Source organism: Cuculus canorus, chromosome 10 (assembly GCF_017976375.1).
Source record: "Cuculus canorus isolate bCucCan1 chromosome 10, bCucCan1.pri, whole genome shotgun sequence".
Lineage (NCBI taxonomy): Eukaryota > Metazoa > Chordata > Aves > Cuculiformes > Cuculidae > Cuculus > Cuculus canorus.
The window spans coordinates 20,538,003-20,550,516 of NC_071410.1; the positions used below are offsets into that span (position 1 = coordinate 20,538,003).

General features: G+C 58.2%; 1 protein-coding gene across 4 annotated transcripts in view; it reads left to right on the forward strand.

Annotated features, from left to right (window-relative positions):
* Positions 1-1,434: 1,434 nt before the first annotated feature.
* NHSL2 (NHS like 2) overlaps positions 1,435-12,514 on the forward strand; it is a 41,919-nt gene continuing 30,839 nt past the window's right edge. For 2 of the 4 annotated variants that reach the window (XM_054075364.1, XM_054075365.1), the window contains exon 1: positions 1,435-1,998. In XM_054075364.1, coding sequence (XP_053931339.1) covers positions 1,755-1,998 — 244 coding nt within the window. In that variant the 5' untranslated portion in view covers positions 1,435-1,754. Of the gene's footprint in view, positions 1,999-2,047; positions 3,536-10,953; positions 11,829-12,514 lie in introns of those variants that run through there. The other 2 variants (XM_054075370.1, XM_054075367.1) reach the window with 2 other exon arrangements.

The following is a 12,514-nucleotide window of genomic DNA, read 5'->3' on the forward strand; positions in this document are numbered from 1 at the left end:
GTGTGCTGCCCAGGCCACACGCCAGCACAGGCACAAGCGAGGAACCACTAACTACATTTTCAGACTAAACCTGGCCTCCTCAGAGGCTCTTACAAGGCACAGAGGGGTTTCCCCCACCCTGGCTCCTACCTTGGCACTGTGCTTCAGCCCCGTGTCCCCTCCAGGAAACCCCCAGACAGCCACAAGATTATGCTGCCAAGGCACATTTTTCTTACTGAAGAGGAAAAAACATTGGCAAGAAGAACAGATTAAATAAGACCACGTTCAATTTAACCTGGTTAGGGAAGTGGAAAAGGATCCTCGCGTGCTGGCAGGGATTCTTCCTCAGTGCTGCTCTCACTGCTTCTCTTGCTGAGGATGGTGAGTTCCTGCGCTCGCTGGGGCTTTGGTGCGAGCATTGTGGCTGAAGGACTGGGAAATCCAACTCATCGCCCTGTGCCTGGTCTCATTCCCTGACCAGGCTCATTCCTTGGACCAGACATGGCCAAGGGCACGTGGTACAGGACACTCATCGGCATGGTAGGTAGCTTCATTTTCTGGAGGGAAAAGGCTTTGGAGGCTGCAGTGAAATTCAATTCCCAATGCCCACTCCCACACCCACCACCACCCCAGGGGAGAAAGCAGCCCCACATCTCTGCTCAGGGACTTCACCCTGCCCAAGCCTCACCGAATCCAGGCTGCCTGGAGCAGCCAGCAGCCAGGATATCTCAGCAGCATCCCAGGACCACCCCAAAGGGATGGCAGGTTGCAGATGGTTTCAAACGGCAATTTTTGCTCCTCGGCCAGCACAAATATTTGCTTTAGTGTGCACTGGGAAGAGGGGGAATGGGCAGAGGAGAGCAGCTGCTGGGGGCCAGGAATGCCCCAGTGAGAGGAATGCCGGAAAAATGCAAGATGAATGTGCTTTCCCTGCTTCATCTCTTGGGCTCCTGTCCTCCTCCTGGAGAGCAGCAACCCCAGAGACCCCATCAAGATCCCAGGGAAGCCAGGGATCCATGGGAAGGGCTGCACCCCTGCCAGCTGATGATGCCCGAGTGTCACAAGGAGGGAAGTACCGGCACCAGCGGTGCCCTTCGGAGCCGGTACCGGGAGGGAAAAGCTGGCACTGGATGTGCCTGTGCCCTCCGTGTTGGTACCAGGAGGGCAGAACTGGTCCCGGGGGTGGCCGTGCCCCCAGCCCGGAGCGCGCCGGGTCCCGCTTCTCCCTCCCGGCTGCTCCGGACCCCGCGCATCCCCGAGCGGAGCCGCCCCTCCCTCCCCTTCTTCCTCCTCCTCCTCCTCCTCCTCCTCCCACCGGCCGGCCCAGAGCCCTCGCAGCCTCGGGGCTGGCCGGGGGCAGGCGAGCCGAACCGAGAGGAACCGGCACCACCCGAACCGAGCGGAGCAGAACCGACCCGAACTGGGCTGAGCCGAGCCGAGCGGAGCAGAACGACCAGAACTGAGCTGAGCCGAGTGGAGCAGAACCGACCTGAACTGAGCCGAGACTAGCCGAGCGGAGCAGAACTGACCCGAACTGGGCTGAGCCGAGTGGAGAATAGCCAACCCGAACTGCGCTAAGCCGAGCCGAGCCAGGCTAAACGGAGCAGAACCGACCTCAACTGGGCTGAGCCGAGCCGAGCCGAGTGGAGCAGAGCAGAACCGAGTGGAGAATAGCCAACCCGAACCGGGCTGAGCCGGGCCGAGCCGAGCCGAGCGGAGCAGAACAGACCCGAAGCGGGCTGAGCCGGGCCGGGGGGCTCGCGGGGAGCCGGGCGATGCCCTTCTACAAGCGCAGCGTGGTGGCCCGGCGGTGCCGGCCGGCAGTGCCGCTGTCCGAGCTGCGGGACGTTTGCAGCCTGGCGGCTCTGACGCTGCTCCGGCAGCTCGCCGAGCTCTGCGGGCACTCGCTCGCCCTCCTGGGAGACATCGAGGGGCACGTCCTGGCCCTGGGGCACCGCGCCGGGCGGCTGCACCGCCGCACCGCCCGCCTGCAGGCGCTGCTGCTGCGGGCACAGCCAGGTAAGGGACGCCGTCCCACCCCGCTCCGAGAGGAATCCCGGCTCCCCTCCCCAGTGCAGGGGGTCTCCACAGCCACGGCGGACCCCTGTCAGGGCCGCATCCCACTCCAAGCGGGATCCCGGCTCCCCTCTCCAATGTAAAGAGATGCACTGTATCCCTGTCAGGGCTGCACCCTGCTCTGAGAGGGAAACTGTCTCCCCTCCTCACTACAAGGGGGGATGCACAGTACCCCAGTCAGAGCTGCACTCCATTCCGTCCGGTCTCTGCTCCCCGGTGCAGGGGGATGTGCGGTATTCCTGTCGGGGCTGCACCTCTCCCTATCCTGTCTCCCCTCCCCAATGGGATGTGCAGCCTGAGGTCCCCCTGCCAGGGCTGCATCCCTCTCCAAGAGAGATCCTGTCTCCCCTCCTCAATACAACGGGGGATGCAGAGTACCCCTCTAAGTGCTGCACCCCACCCCATTCCATCTCCCTTCCCCAATGCAGGGGGTCGCATGGTACTCCTGTCAAGGCTGCACCCCACTCCAAGAGGGATCCTGTCTCCCCTCCCCAGTGCAGGGACATCTCCGCCACCATTCCCCATCGTGGTCCCGCTGGGTGCGCTTCTCCAGGTGCTCCTGCCATCAAAGTCCCTGCTGCTCCATCAGCAGAGCTGAGGAACTGTGCAACCGAGGAGTGGTGATGGGACCACCAAGCCCTTTCTTCGCCGGTAGCCAGGGCAGGCAGGGGAAGCACACCGACCTGTGGCATTGGGGTGAGGCTGGGACAGCTCAGCAGCAGCCTGTCCCTCTGCCTGGCCTTGATTTTCCCTCACACAGTGGGCATTTTCCAGGCTGCTGGCCAAGCACGCGTTTCACGCTGTGTCCCCAATTGCCAGCAGCCGTTTCTTTCCAGGCTCTTTGGGAAAGCAGGGACACAGGGCTGCGAGATCTGTTCCTTACCTCGGATGCTTCACCCACTTCCCAGGGCAGGGGACTGAGGTATCTGGCCCCTCACTGTGCTTTCAGCCAGCGTGTAGCTGCAGATTAGCGTGGAGCAGCTTTCACTCGGGTTTTATGTGGCGGGGAAAATTGTAGCCGGGTGTCCTGTCTGCCCATCCCCTCTCCTGGCAGCAAGCGGAGTTTGGTTTTGCCTGGACTGCTTTCATTTCTCATTTCAAGTTTGGCACGGGCTTCTGCGCTGGGTCAGAAGCGGGCAACCCATTTCAGAGAAGCTTAAAATAAGCTCGTTTTGGAATTGTTTATGAAAGTTTATTTTAAAAGGCTTTGTGGGACGGGGCGGGGAAGTTTTGTTGGTGCACATTTTCCCCAGAAGCGCAGCGCATTTCTCAGGACCTTTGTGAAACGTGTGCCTCTTGTGCATACTGCAAACCCCTTTGCAAGGGCTGTTTTGCTGTTCTGTCTGTGTGGAACCGTGGGAAATGACTGCCAGACCCTCGCAGCGTGCTTCCCGGATGCAGGGAGCAAGAGGAGCACTCAGCCTTTGCCTGGGAGATGCACTGGTCTTGCAAACACTGACGGACCAAATCAGTTACTGAGGTAAGAAGAGGCTCCCGCAGTCCCGTGCGTCAGCCAGTAGAGAAATGAGGGAACAAGGAGGTGACATAGTCCCCCAAGCTGACCCACAGGCAGCACCAATGCCAAACCCTGCAGCGTTATCACCATACGTGCTGGACCAGTGCCTCTGGGAGGAAGAGCTGGCCGCGATGGTGAGCAGATGGTCCCTTACTGCCCGCGTCTGGCTGGCAGGTTGGCAATGCTCTTGGTGGCCGCAGAAGCCTTGTGTGACGCCGTGGTGGCTGCGGGAGGTGTGTGGGAGATGGCAGGGATGGCTGAGGCACAGCGAGGGCGGGAAGGCAGCCACTGCTGCAGGGAGCTGGGTTGGTAGTCCCCGACTCGTGTTTTCAGCTGTGTCAGTGCCATGTACCTGGAGTCCCTTGTGGAGCAACATCACAGCCAGCTGCAAACAGTGTGCATAACGTGGGGGGAAAATAGTGCTGCAGCTCCTCATTGGACCCCTATGAATACGCATGTATGCAGATATGCAGGTAGGGCTCCTGAGCTGCGAAGTCAGAGGTGCATGGTGAGAAAAAAATAGAATGAGTTGGGTTGGAAGGGACCTCAAAGCCCATCCAGTTCCTTCCCCTGCCATGGTCAAGGACACCTCCCACTGGATCAGGTTGCTCCAAGCCCCATCCAACCTGGCCTTGAACCCCTCCAGAGATGGGGCAGCCACCACTGCTCTGGGCAAGCTGGGCCAGGGCCTCCCCACCCTCACAGCAAAACATTTCTCCCTAAGATCTCATCTCAATCTCCCCTCTTGCAGCTGAAAATCATTCCTCTCATCCTCTCCCTGCACTCATTGATCAAGACCCTCTTCACAGCCTTTCTGGAGGCCCTTTCAGCACTGGAAGCTGCTCTAAGGTCTCCCCACAGCCTTCTCTTCTCCAGGCTGAACAACCCCAACTCTCTCAGCCTGTCCTTTTACGGGAGGGGCTCCAGCATTTGGGTCATCTCCATGGCCTCCTCCGAACTCTCTCCAACAGCTCCATGCCCTTCCTGTGCTGAGGACTCCAGAACTGGACACAGGGCTCCAGGTGGAGTCTCACCAGAGCCGAGTAGAGGGGCACAATCCCCTCCCTCCCTGCTGATCCCAATGCTTTGGCTGCAGCCCAGGACACAGTTGGTTTCTGGGCTGGGAGCACACATTGCTGGCTCATGTTGAGCTTCTCACCCATCAGCACCCCAAGTCCTTCTCCTCAGGGATGCTCTCAATCCATTAAAAATGCCTTTTTTTTTTTTTTTTTGTGGGAATAGCTGGGGTGGTGTGAAGTGAGTGGAGCTGTGCCCCCACACCTCCCCTTCATCCCTGCTCCATCACCACACAGATTTGGGGGCGGTGCATTTCTCCCCACACCCCAAGGGGAGCACAACCCACCCGCTCCACCTGCTCCTTATCCATCTACCAACGTGGTTCCTGCAGCCAGACGGATGCGGGAGCCTCTGGCTTTACTGAAGTCTTTACTTAAGGGAAGAACAAAATTCCGTTTGTTGTTTTGGTTGTTGTTTGTTTTTCTAAGAGCTCCAGGATCAGCCTGTCCCTGGGGAATGGTTCATGTCTCTGCAAGAAGGGAGCTCCTTGCATGGCCCCGGCACCCGGCACGGAGGGGAGAGCAGAGACAGCCCGAGGCTGCACGAGAGCACTTTGCACCGAGCTGTGGCACCGTGCAGAGTCCCCTGAGTGAGAAGCAAATGCTTAACAACACCCTCTCAGGGTTTGGGTTTGGTTTTTTTTTTTTTTTTGTCCTTATTTCCATTTCTTAGAATCATAGAATCATTTGGTTAGAAAAGACCTTCGAGATCATCGAGTCCAACTGTACTTGTCCACTTCCCTGGACAGCCATTCCAGTGACTGAGAGCCCTTTCAGTGACGTTCCTAATATCCAACCTAACCCTTCCCTGGCACAACCTGAGGTCATTTCTTCTCATCCTATCACTTGTTACTCAGGAGAAGAGCCCAGCACCCACTTCACTCCAACCTCTTTTTCCAGGAGCTGCAGAAAGCGATGAAGTCTCCCCTCAGCCTTCTTTTCTCCAGGCTAAAGAGCCCCACGACCTTCAGCCACTCCAGTCCCTGGGCTCCAGACCCTTTCCCAGCTCCGTTCCCTTCTCCGGATGTGCTCCAGCCCCTCAATGTCTTTCTTGCACTGAGGAGCCCAAAACTGAACTCAGGATTCAAGGTGCAGCCTCACCAGTGCAGAGTTCAGGGGGATGATCCCTTCCCTGCTCCTGCTGGCCACCCCATGGCTGATCCAAGCCAGGATGCTGTTGGCCTTCTTGGCCACCTGGGCCACTGCTGGCTCATGTTCTTGAAGACAGTCCAGTGGCCAAAATCACTTTTCTCCTCTTAAACTGGAGTAAAACCCCATATTGGAGGTGCAAGGAGAAATCAGCCAGGACCAAACATACCCTGGTATAGCCTTCCCAGGGCCAATGGGGTGCAGGTGATGTGTTGCAGCCACCCTGACCAGCTTGTAAGAATAGTGATGGATCAGTACTGGGAGTGAGTGGGTGCCATCCCTTCCAGGTAGGGCTGGAGACAGAATCAGCCCAGCATGGTGCCAGTTTACATCTCTGCTGGGCTGGGTTAATCCCATCCACTGGCTCCTTGCTGACACCATATGGTGGGGATCAGACTTCTGTGTTGCACCAGGGGAGGTTTAGATTGGATATCAGAAAAAAATTCTTTACCAAAAGAGTGATGAAGCACTGCCAGAGGCTGTCTGGGGCAGTGGTGGCGTCTTCATCCCTGGAGAGGTTCAAAAGCCTTGTAGATGTGGTACTTCAGGACATGGTTTAGCAGGCACAGTGAGGTTGGGCTGATGGTTGGACTGGGTGAGCTGAGAGGTCTTTTCCAACCTTAAGAGTTCTATGATTCTCAGGGCTCTTGCAGCAAGTGGGAGCGCTCCACAAGAGAGCACAGCCGTGTTGCCTATGGAGAGGCAGAGCTCGGCAGCCAAACTCACTCCAGCTCAGGCTGGCACATGGTGATTTGCCCTTCCGAAGGCCGGTTCTTGTGCCACGTCACTTCCCAGGTCTGGGCATCCTCAACTGAGTCAGAAGCCTTTGTCTGGCTTTGGTTTCTCCCAGGTAGATTAAAGGGATCCAAAAGCTATGGTATCCTTGCTGGCAAGAGAAGTCCCATGGCTGGGGAGATCAGGTCCCCGGCTGTGGAGGCACTGGGAGCTGCCTTGTCTTCCTTGTCTTCTTCATCAGGAGCGGGGAGGTGCTGGTGTAGCAGAGCTGCTGCCACATGAAGGAAGTGCACCACAAAGATCTGGAGGAGTACTTCATCAGCAGCCAAGGGCTCTCTGATTCCTCTGCTCTTCTTCATCCACAGTTGCTTGAGAGCAGGGAGGGTGCACGTCTGATCCCTGGGAGCAGCGGCTCTGCAGGGAGAGGAGTACGCCAGGGCTGGGCACGGGAGTCCGTCTGCAGCCGAGGGCAGAGCAGGCTCCTCATCCCACTCCCCCTTGGCACAGCCACGTCTTGGAGGGGTGGCACTGGGCACAGCTCTCCTGTTAGCACTTGCACTTCACAGGCCAAGGAAGCCCCCGGCGCTCTGGCAGCTCCAGTGCCGATCCCCAGCTGGGATGTAGCTCCATAGGCACCAGCTGGGTGAGCTGGGCCAGTACTCCCGGCTCAGCCCTCTCCCCTCAGGACCCAGCAGCTCTAGAAATAGATCTCAGCAAGGAAAAGGATGGGGCCCCGGCGCCGAGAGCTGTTTAAACTGTTGTCTCTGAAGAGCTGTGGGGATGATTCTCTGGAAGAAACTCTGGGCTGTGCTGGCAGGAGGAGCTGTTTACTGCTCTTGCCGAAATATGCAGCGTTCGCCATCCTCTGACCTCCCAGCCTTCATCTTGAAACAAGCCATAGAGACAGGCAGAGCCGTCAACGAGCCCTGCGGCTGCTGCCCCCCGCGTGCTCTGACTCTCACCTCAGTGAGTGGGTAAGGGCTGGCACAGACATTTCTTCCCTTATCCTGTCACTGGTTTAAAAGAAAAAAAAAAAAAAAGTGAAAGAAAAAAAAAAAGGAATAAAGGAGGGAAAGAAAAAAACCCTTGCTGACTTGTTGGAGTGCCCTGCCAGGCTGGAGTGGCTGAGCTGTCCCTCAGCCCCAGGCAGGGACAGGGACAGGGGCTGCAGCCACCTCTTGCAGCCGTGACCACAGCCCCAGGGATGCACCCCTGTGGACCTGCTGGAGACCCATGGCTCAGTCCTAGGGACTGGCTAGCTGAGCCCTGCTTCCAAAGCCACCCTCCATGGCGTCAGTGTCCTTCAAGTTAGAGTGAAGATCCTGGGAGCAGCTCAGGGCTCTCATCAGCCACAGCAAAGGAAAGACTTCAAAGCTAGGGGACGAGAAGAGTTGGTTCAGAGTGAGATGCATCTTTGCCCTCTGCCTGCCAGCAGCCGCTGCTCGCCTCCCCTGCAGCCCTGACCCACTGCAGCCAGCACCACTGCCAGGAAGGCGCGCTCATCCCAGGGCAGCTGTGCATCTCCTCAGACATCAGGACAGACCTTGGAGCAGCTTCCAGTCCTGAAAGGGGCTCCAGGAAAGCTGGAGAGGGGCTCTTGACCAGGGAGTGCAACGAGAGGACGACGGGGGAAGGTTTTGAGCTAAAAGATGGGAAACTGAGATGACATCTTACAGAGAAATGTTTTGCTGTGAGGGTGGGGAGGCCCTGGCCCAGGTTGCCCAGAGCAGTGGTGGCTGCCCCATCCCTGGAGGGGTTCCAGGCCAGGCTGGATGGGGCTTGGAGCTCCCTGATCCAGTGGGAGGTGTCCCTGCCCATGACAGAGGGTTGGAACTGGATGGGCTTTGAGGTCCCTTCCAACCCAAACCATTCTATGATTCCATGGCTATGGCAAGCACTGGGTGAAGGCTGCTTGCCCCCACAGCAGTGCCGAAGCAGTTTGAGGAGATCCCCGCCCCCCGCCTTGGGAGCCCAGCACTGCTCAGCCTGGCCACAACCTACCACAGCCTCCTCTGCTGAGCAGAGCAGCTCCCAAAACCCTTCCAGACCTCCAAGACGTTTTCTCTGCTTGCTTTTTTCTAAACCAGCGATGATTTCAGCATTGGACGGGAGAGCACAGCTCCCCTAAAGGCTGCCTTGGCGTGGGCGGGAGATGGGAACCTGACCAAAGCTGGGATGGATGGCTTCAGCTGCCAGAAAAGGGGAGCAGAGAGCCGCACCCTCCCTCTTGACAGGATCTGTCTTCGGGATCAGCTTGGTGAAAAGGTGGATCAATGAATAACACACATGTCCCACCCAGACCCACTTTGTCTGGTAGCCATCCTCAGCCGTGGGCTGACAGCTGCTCTCCAAACGTGTGCTGCAAACGGCAGGATGGTTCAAAGGAGACACCATCACTGCCTTTCAGCAGCTCCCCCATGTAACTGAAGGTGCCTGGCAGAAAAGGACCTGGGGGTGCTGGCCAGCAGCGGCTGAACACGAGCCAGCAGTGGCCCAGGTAGCCAAGAAGGCCACCAGCATCCTGGCTTGGATCAGCCATGGGGTGGCCAGCAGGAGCAGGGAAGGGATCGTCCCCCTGGACTCAGTGCTGGTGAGGCCACACCTCGAATCCTGGGTTCAGTTTTTGGTCCCTCAGTGCAAGAAAGACATTGAGGGGCTGGAGCGGGTCAGGAAAAGGGAATGGGGATGGGGAAGGGTCTGGAGAACAGAAGTTGGAGCGGCTGAGGGCCCTGGGACTGTTTAGTGTGGAGAAGAGGAGGCTGAGGGGAGACCTCATCGCTCTCTGCAGCTCCCGGAAAGGAGGTTGGAGCAAAGTGAGCGTTGGTCTCTTCTCCCAAGTAACAAGCAATAGGTGGAGACAAAGCGGCCTCAAGTTGTGCCAGGGGAGGTTTAGATTGGATATTAGGAAAAACTTGTTCTCTGAAAGGATTCTGAGGCACCTGAACAGCTGCCCAGGGCAGTCAGGGAGTCGTCATCTTTGGAGGGGTTTAAAAGACGCGTTGATGAGGTGCTCGGGGATGGTTCAGTAGTGGATGGGGACAGCTGGACTCGATCTCAAAGGTCTTTTCCAACCAAACGATTCCATGACAAAGCAGCCCTAGCTGGGCTTTGCCTCCCTCCGTGATCGCAATCCGCTCCCATTACACCCTGCCTGTGGATGTGCAGTCCCTGGTGTCCCTGTTTCCTCCTGCCTGGCTCAGCCCCTGAAGCGGGAGCTTAGAACAGCAACTCCTTTAGTAGCAGTGTTCCTGTACTAGAACAGTTCCTCTTATAACATCACGTCGGCTGTGAATATGGCAGCGGTCATGGTGCACAGGAACATGGATGAGCTTCAACTATGTGTCTCCAAAGAAGCTTATGTCATCTGAAAGCAGTTTGAAGGATGCATTCACCTCCATGTGGAAGCAAGAGTTGGAGCTCACTTTGGCAACCAGTTTTCCAGCTGCGGAACATCTTGGTGTTCAGAGGAGGAAGAAGTGTGAGCATGCAGGCAGGATTGCTCCCCATGGCATGTGTCTGGGTTGTCTGAGCAGCGAGGAGCAGCAGGGGGATCATTTTGCTGTCTGAGTTTCTGATAGCACCCAAAGGAACATCCTGACTCACAGAAGGGCCTCCCACTCTCTCCTTCAGCCGGTTGCTTTGTAAAGACCAATAGTTGGTGGGGCTGAGCTCTGGAGAGCAGGTGACACTATGGGCCAAGCTGGAGGGCTCTGTCCCACCTCGAGAGGGTGCTTCTTGGTGGTGCCATGTGCTGGACCCAGGGGTGATGCCACAAGCACCCACCCTGCTGCAGATTCTCAGCTCATTCCCCCAGCACATTTGGAAGACTTTCCTAGTTGGCAGGTGCCAGACGCTGCACAAAGCTGCTGGAGCATCTCCACACAGCGTGTATTGCAGCTCCTGGGTGCAGGAACGGTCATCTTGAGGCCGTAATAACTGAAAGGCAGAAGCTCCTCACCCCAGGGCCAGGCTCCCTACTACCAACTGGGACTGGGTTGGATGGGGCTTTGAGCAACTTGATCCAGCGGGAGGTGTCCCTGCCCATGGCCGAGGGGTTGGGACTGGATAGGCTTTAAGGCCTCTTCCAACCCAAACTATTTTATCATTCTATGACTGGAAGGCTTCCAGCTGCCATGGCCAGAGCTCCTACCCCTGCCCCCAGGGGTGAAATACATGGAGCCAGTGTGCAGAGTGCCCACCACAACCCCGTGTGGGGCAGAGGGCCACATGCTGGGATATTCAGAGCACCCCAGGGCCCTGCCCTGAGTCCCAGGTCCAGGCTGTGGCTCCCAGTGAGCACGGATTTCAGGAGTGCTGCCAGCGCTGGGCTGCTGGGGCACTGGGGCTAGAGCACGGTGAGCTGGCAAAGCAAGCAGAGCACCCTCCTGGCAGCACTGCGGCACCTCACAGGGACATCCACAGCATGGGCAGGGGATGCTGATGCAAGCTGCCAGCAACACATCCTGCCTCCAAACCCCACAGCACCCCAGAGCCAGAGTCCTCATGTCCCCATGTCGCTCACCCAGCCCTTGCTGTCCCCTCTGCCCAGCTGAAGCTGCCCTGTCCCTTGCAGGACACTGAGGCAGAGGGCAAAGGGTGCTGTTCTGTCCTCATCCCAGCTGCCAATAACTTGTACCTCCAGGCAGGGCACTCCCACCCTGACACCCTGACTAGTGAGGTGCCCCACGCACCTCCTTGAAGGATCTCCTGTGGCCTCGCTGCCACCCGTGGGGGCTGTGGCTGTGCCTGGCACTGTGCAGCACTGCCCAAATACCACCAAGGGCTCTTACATGCCAACCCTGTGCACGCTGGGCACCCACAGCTTCACTCTTGATGGGCATGAGGGGGACAATGGGACCCGCCAGGGACCTCCCCTGGCTGTTCAGGAACCCATCAGTCCTTTGGGGACTCGTACCCAGCCCTCACCGTGGTCCATGCTGCCCAGGTACCTGGTGCCCAGCACCATGCCCGCTGACCATATCCAGCACCCACGGCTGCCCCACTGGCACCGGGGCTGAGCAGCACACTTGCCGATGCGTGCGCACGGGGACACTTCCTTGACAGCACAAAGCCTGGATTGAGGGAGAGCTGGCACAGCACTGAAGAGGCTGAGTGTGCTGGTGGGGAGAATCGGCTCTTCTTCTCACCAGCGGGCTCTCACCAGCGGGCTCCACCACCCGCCTCCTGCACTCGTGCCTGGCAGTGAGGACAGCCTCCCGCAGCAGGCACCACGATGCCACTGGCAGGGGAGCAGCCTGGCGCTCTGGGAGCCGGCAGCAGCGTATACGTGGCTCTGGGTGAGTACCCACCGGCACCCCAGGGTGACTGACCCTGTCCCCTGGAGCCCCGTCCCCCGGTGCAGACACCAGGCTGGCACGGGGTGGTGGCTGACAGCCAGTTGCAGCTCCGGGAACCTTAGTGGCGCTGTAGGTGGGGGAGGGAGGCTGAGCGTGGTAGGCATTGGGGAGCGGGTTATTAGCACCTCGAGTTAATCTAATCACAGCAGATGTGGGGAGCGAGCTAATTATCCCAACTGGGCAGGGAATGGATGTTAGCGGCAATTTTCCTCTCTTCTCGGCACCTTGATTAACCAGCCATGTTCCACACTGAGCAGCACAACCCCAGCGTGAGCTTGAATCCTGCCTCAGTGTCCCCCTGGCCACAGCAGGGCACCCCATATCCCTGGCACGGGGCAAACACCATCCTCACACGTGTGCTTAATGTGTCTGAGCGTGCACCCGTGTGCCTGTTGCAGAGGCGAGGGGCTCCTGGGCATGCAATGGGTGTTGGGACTCTGTGTGACCAGCACTCCATGCCAGCTGCTCTCAGAGTATCCTCAGCCCATCCATGGCTCTCACGATCTCCGAAATCCTCAAGGAAGAGTGTTCATGTAGCTCACAGCAAGCAAAGTTACCATCTCCCTGCCTGTGGGGCACCAAGAGGGGAAGGCAGTGCCTGGAAAGATGTTCGTGGGTTGTCTTGA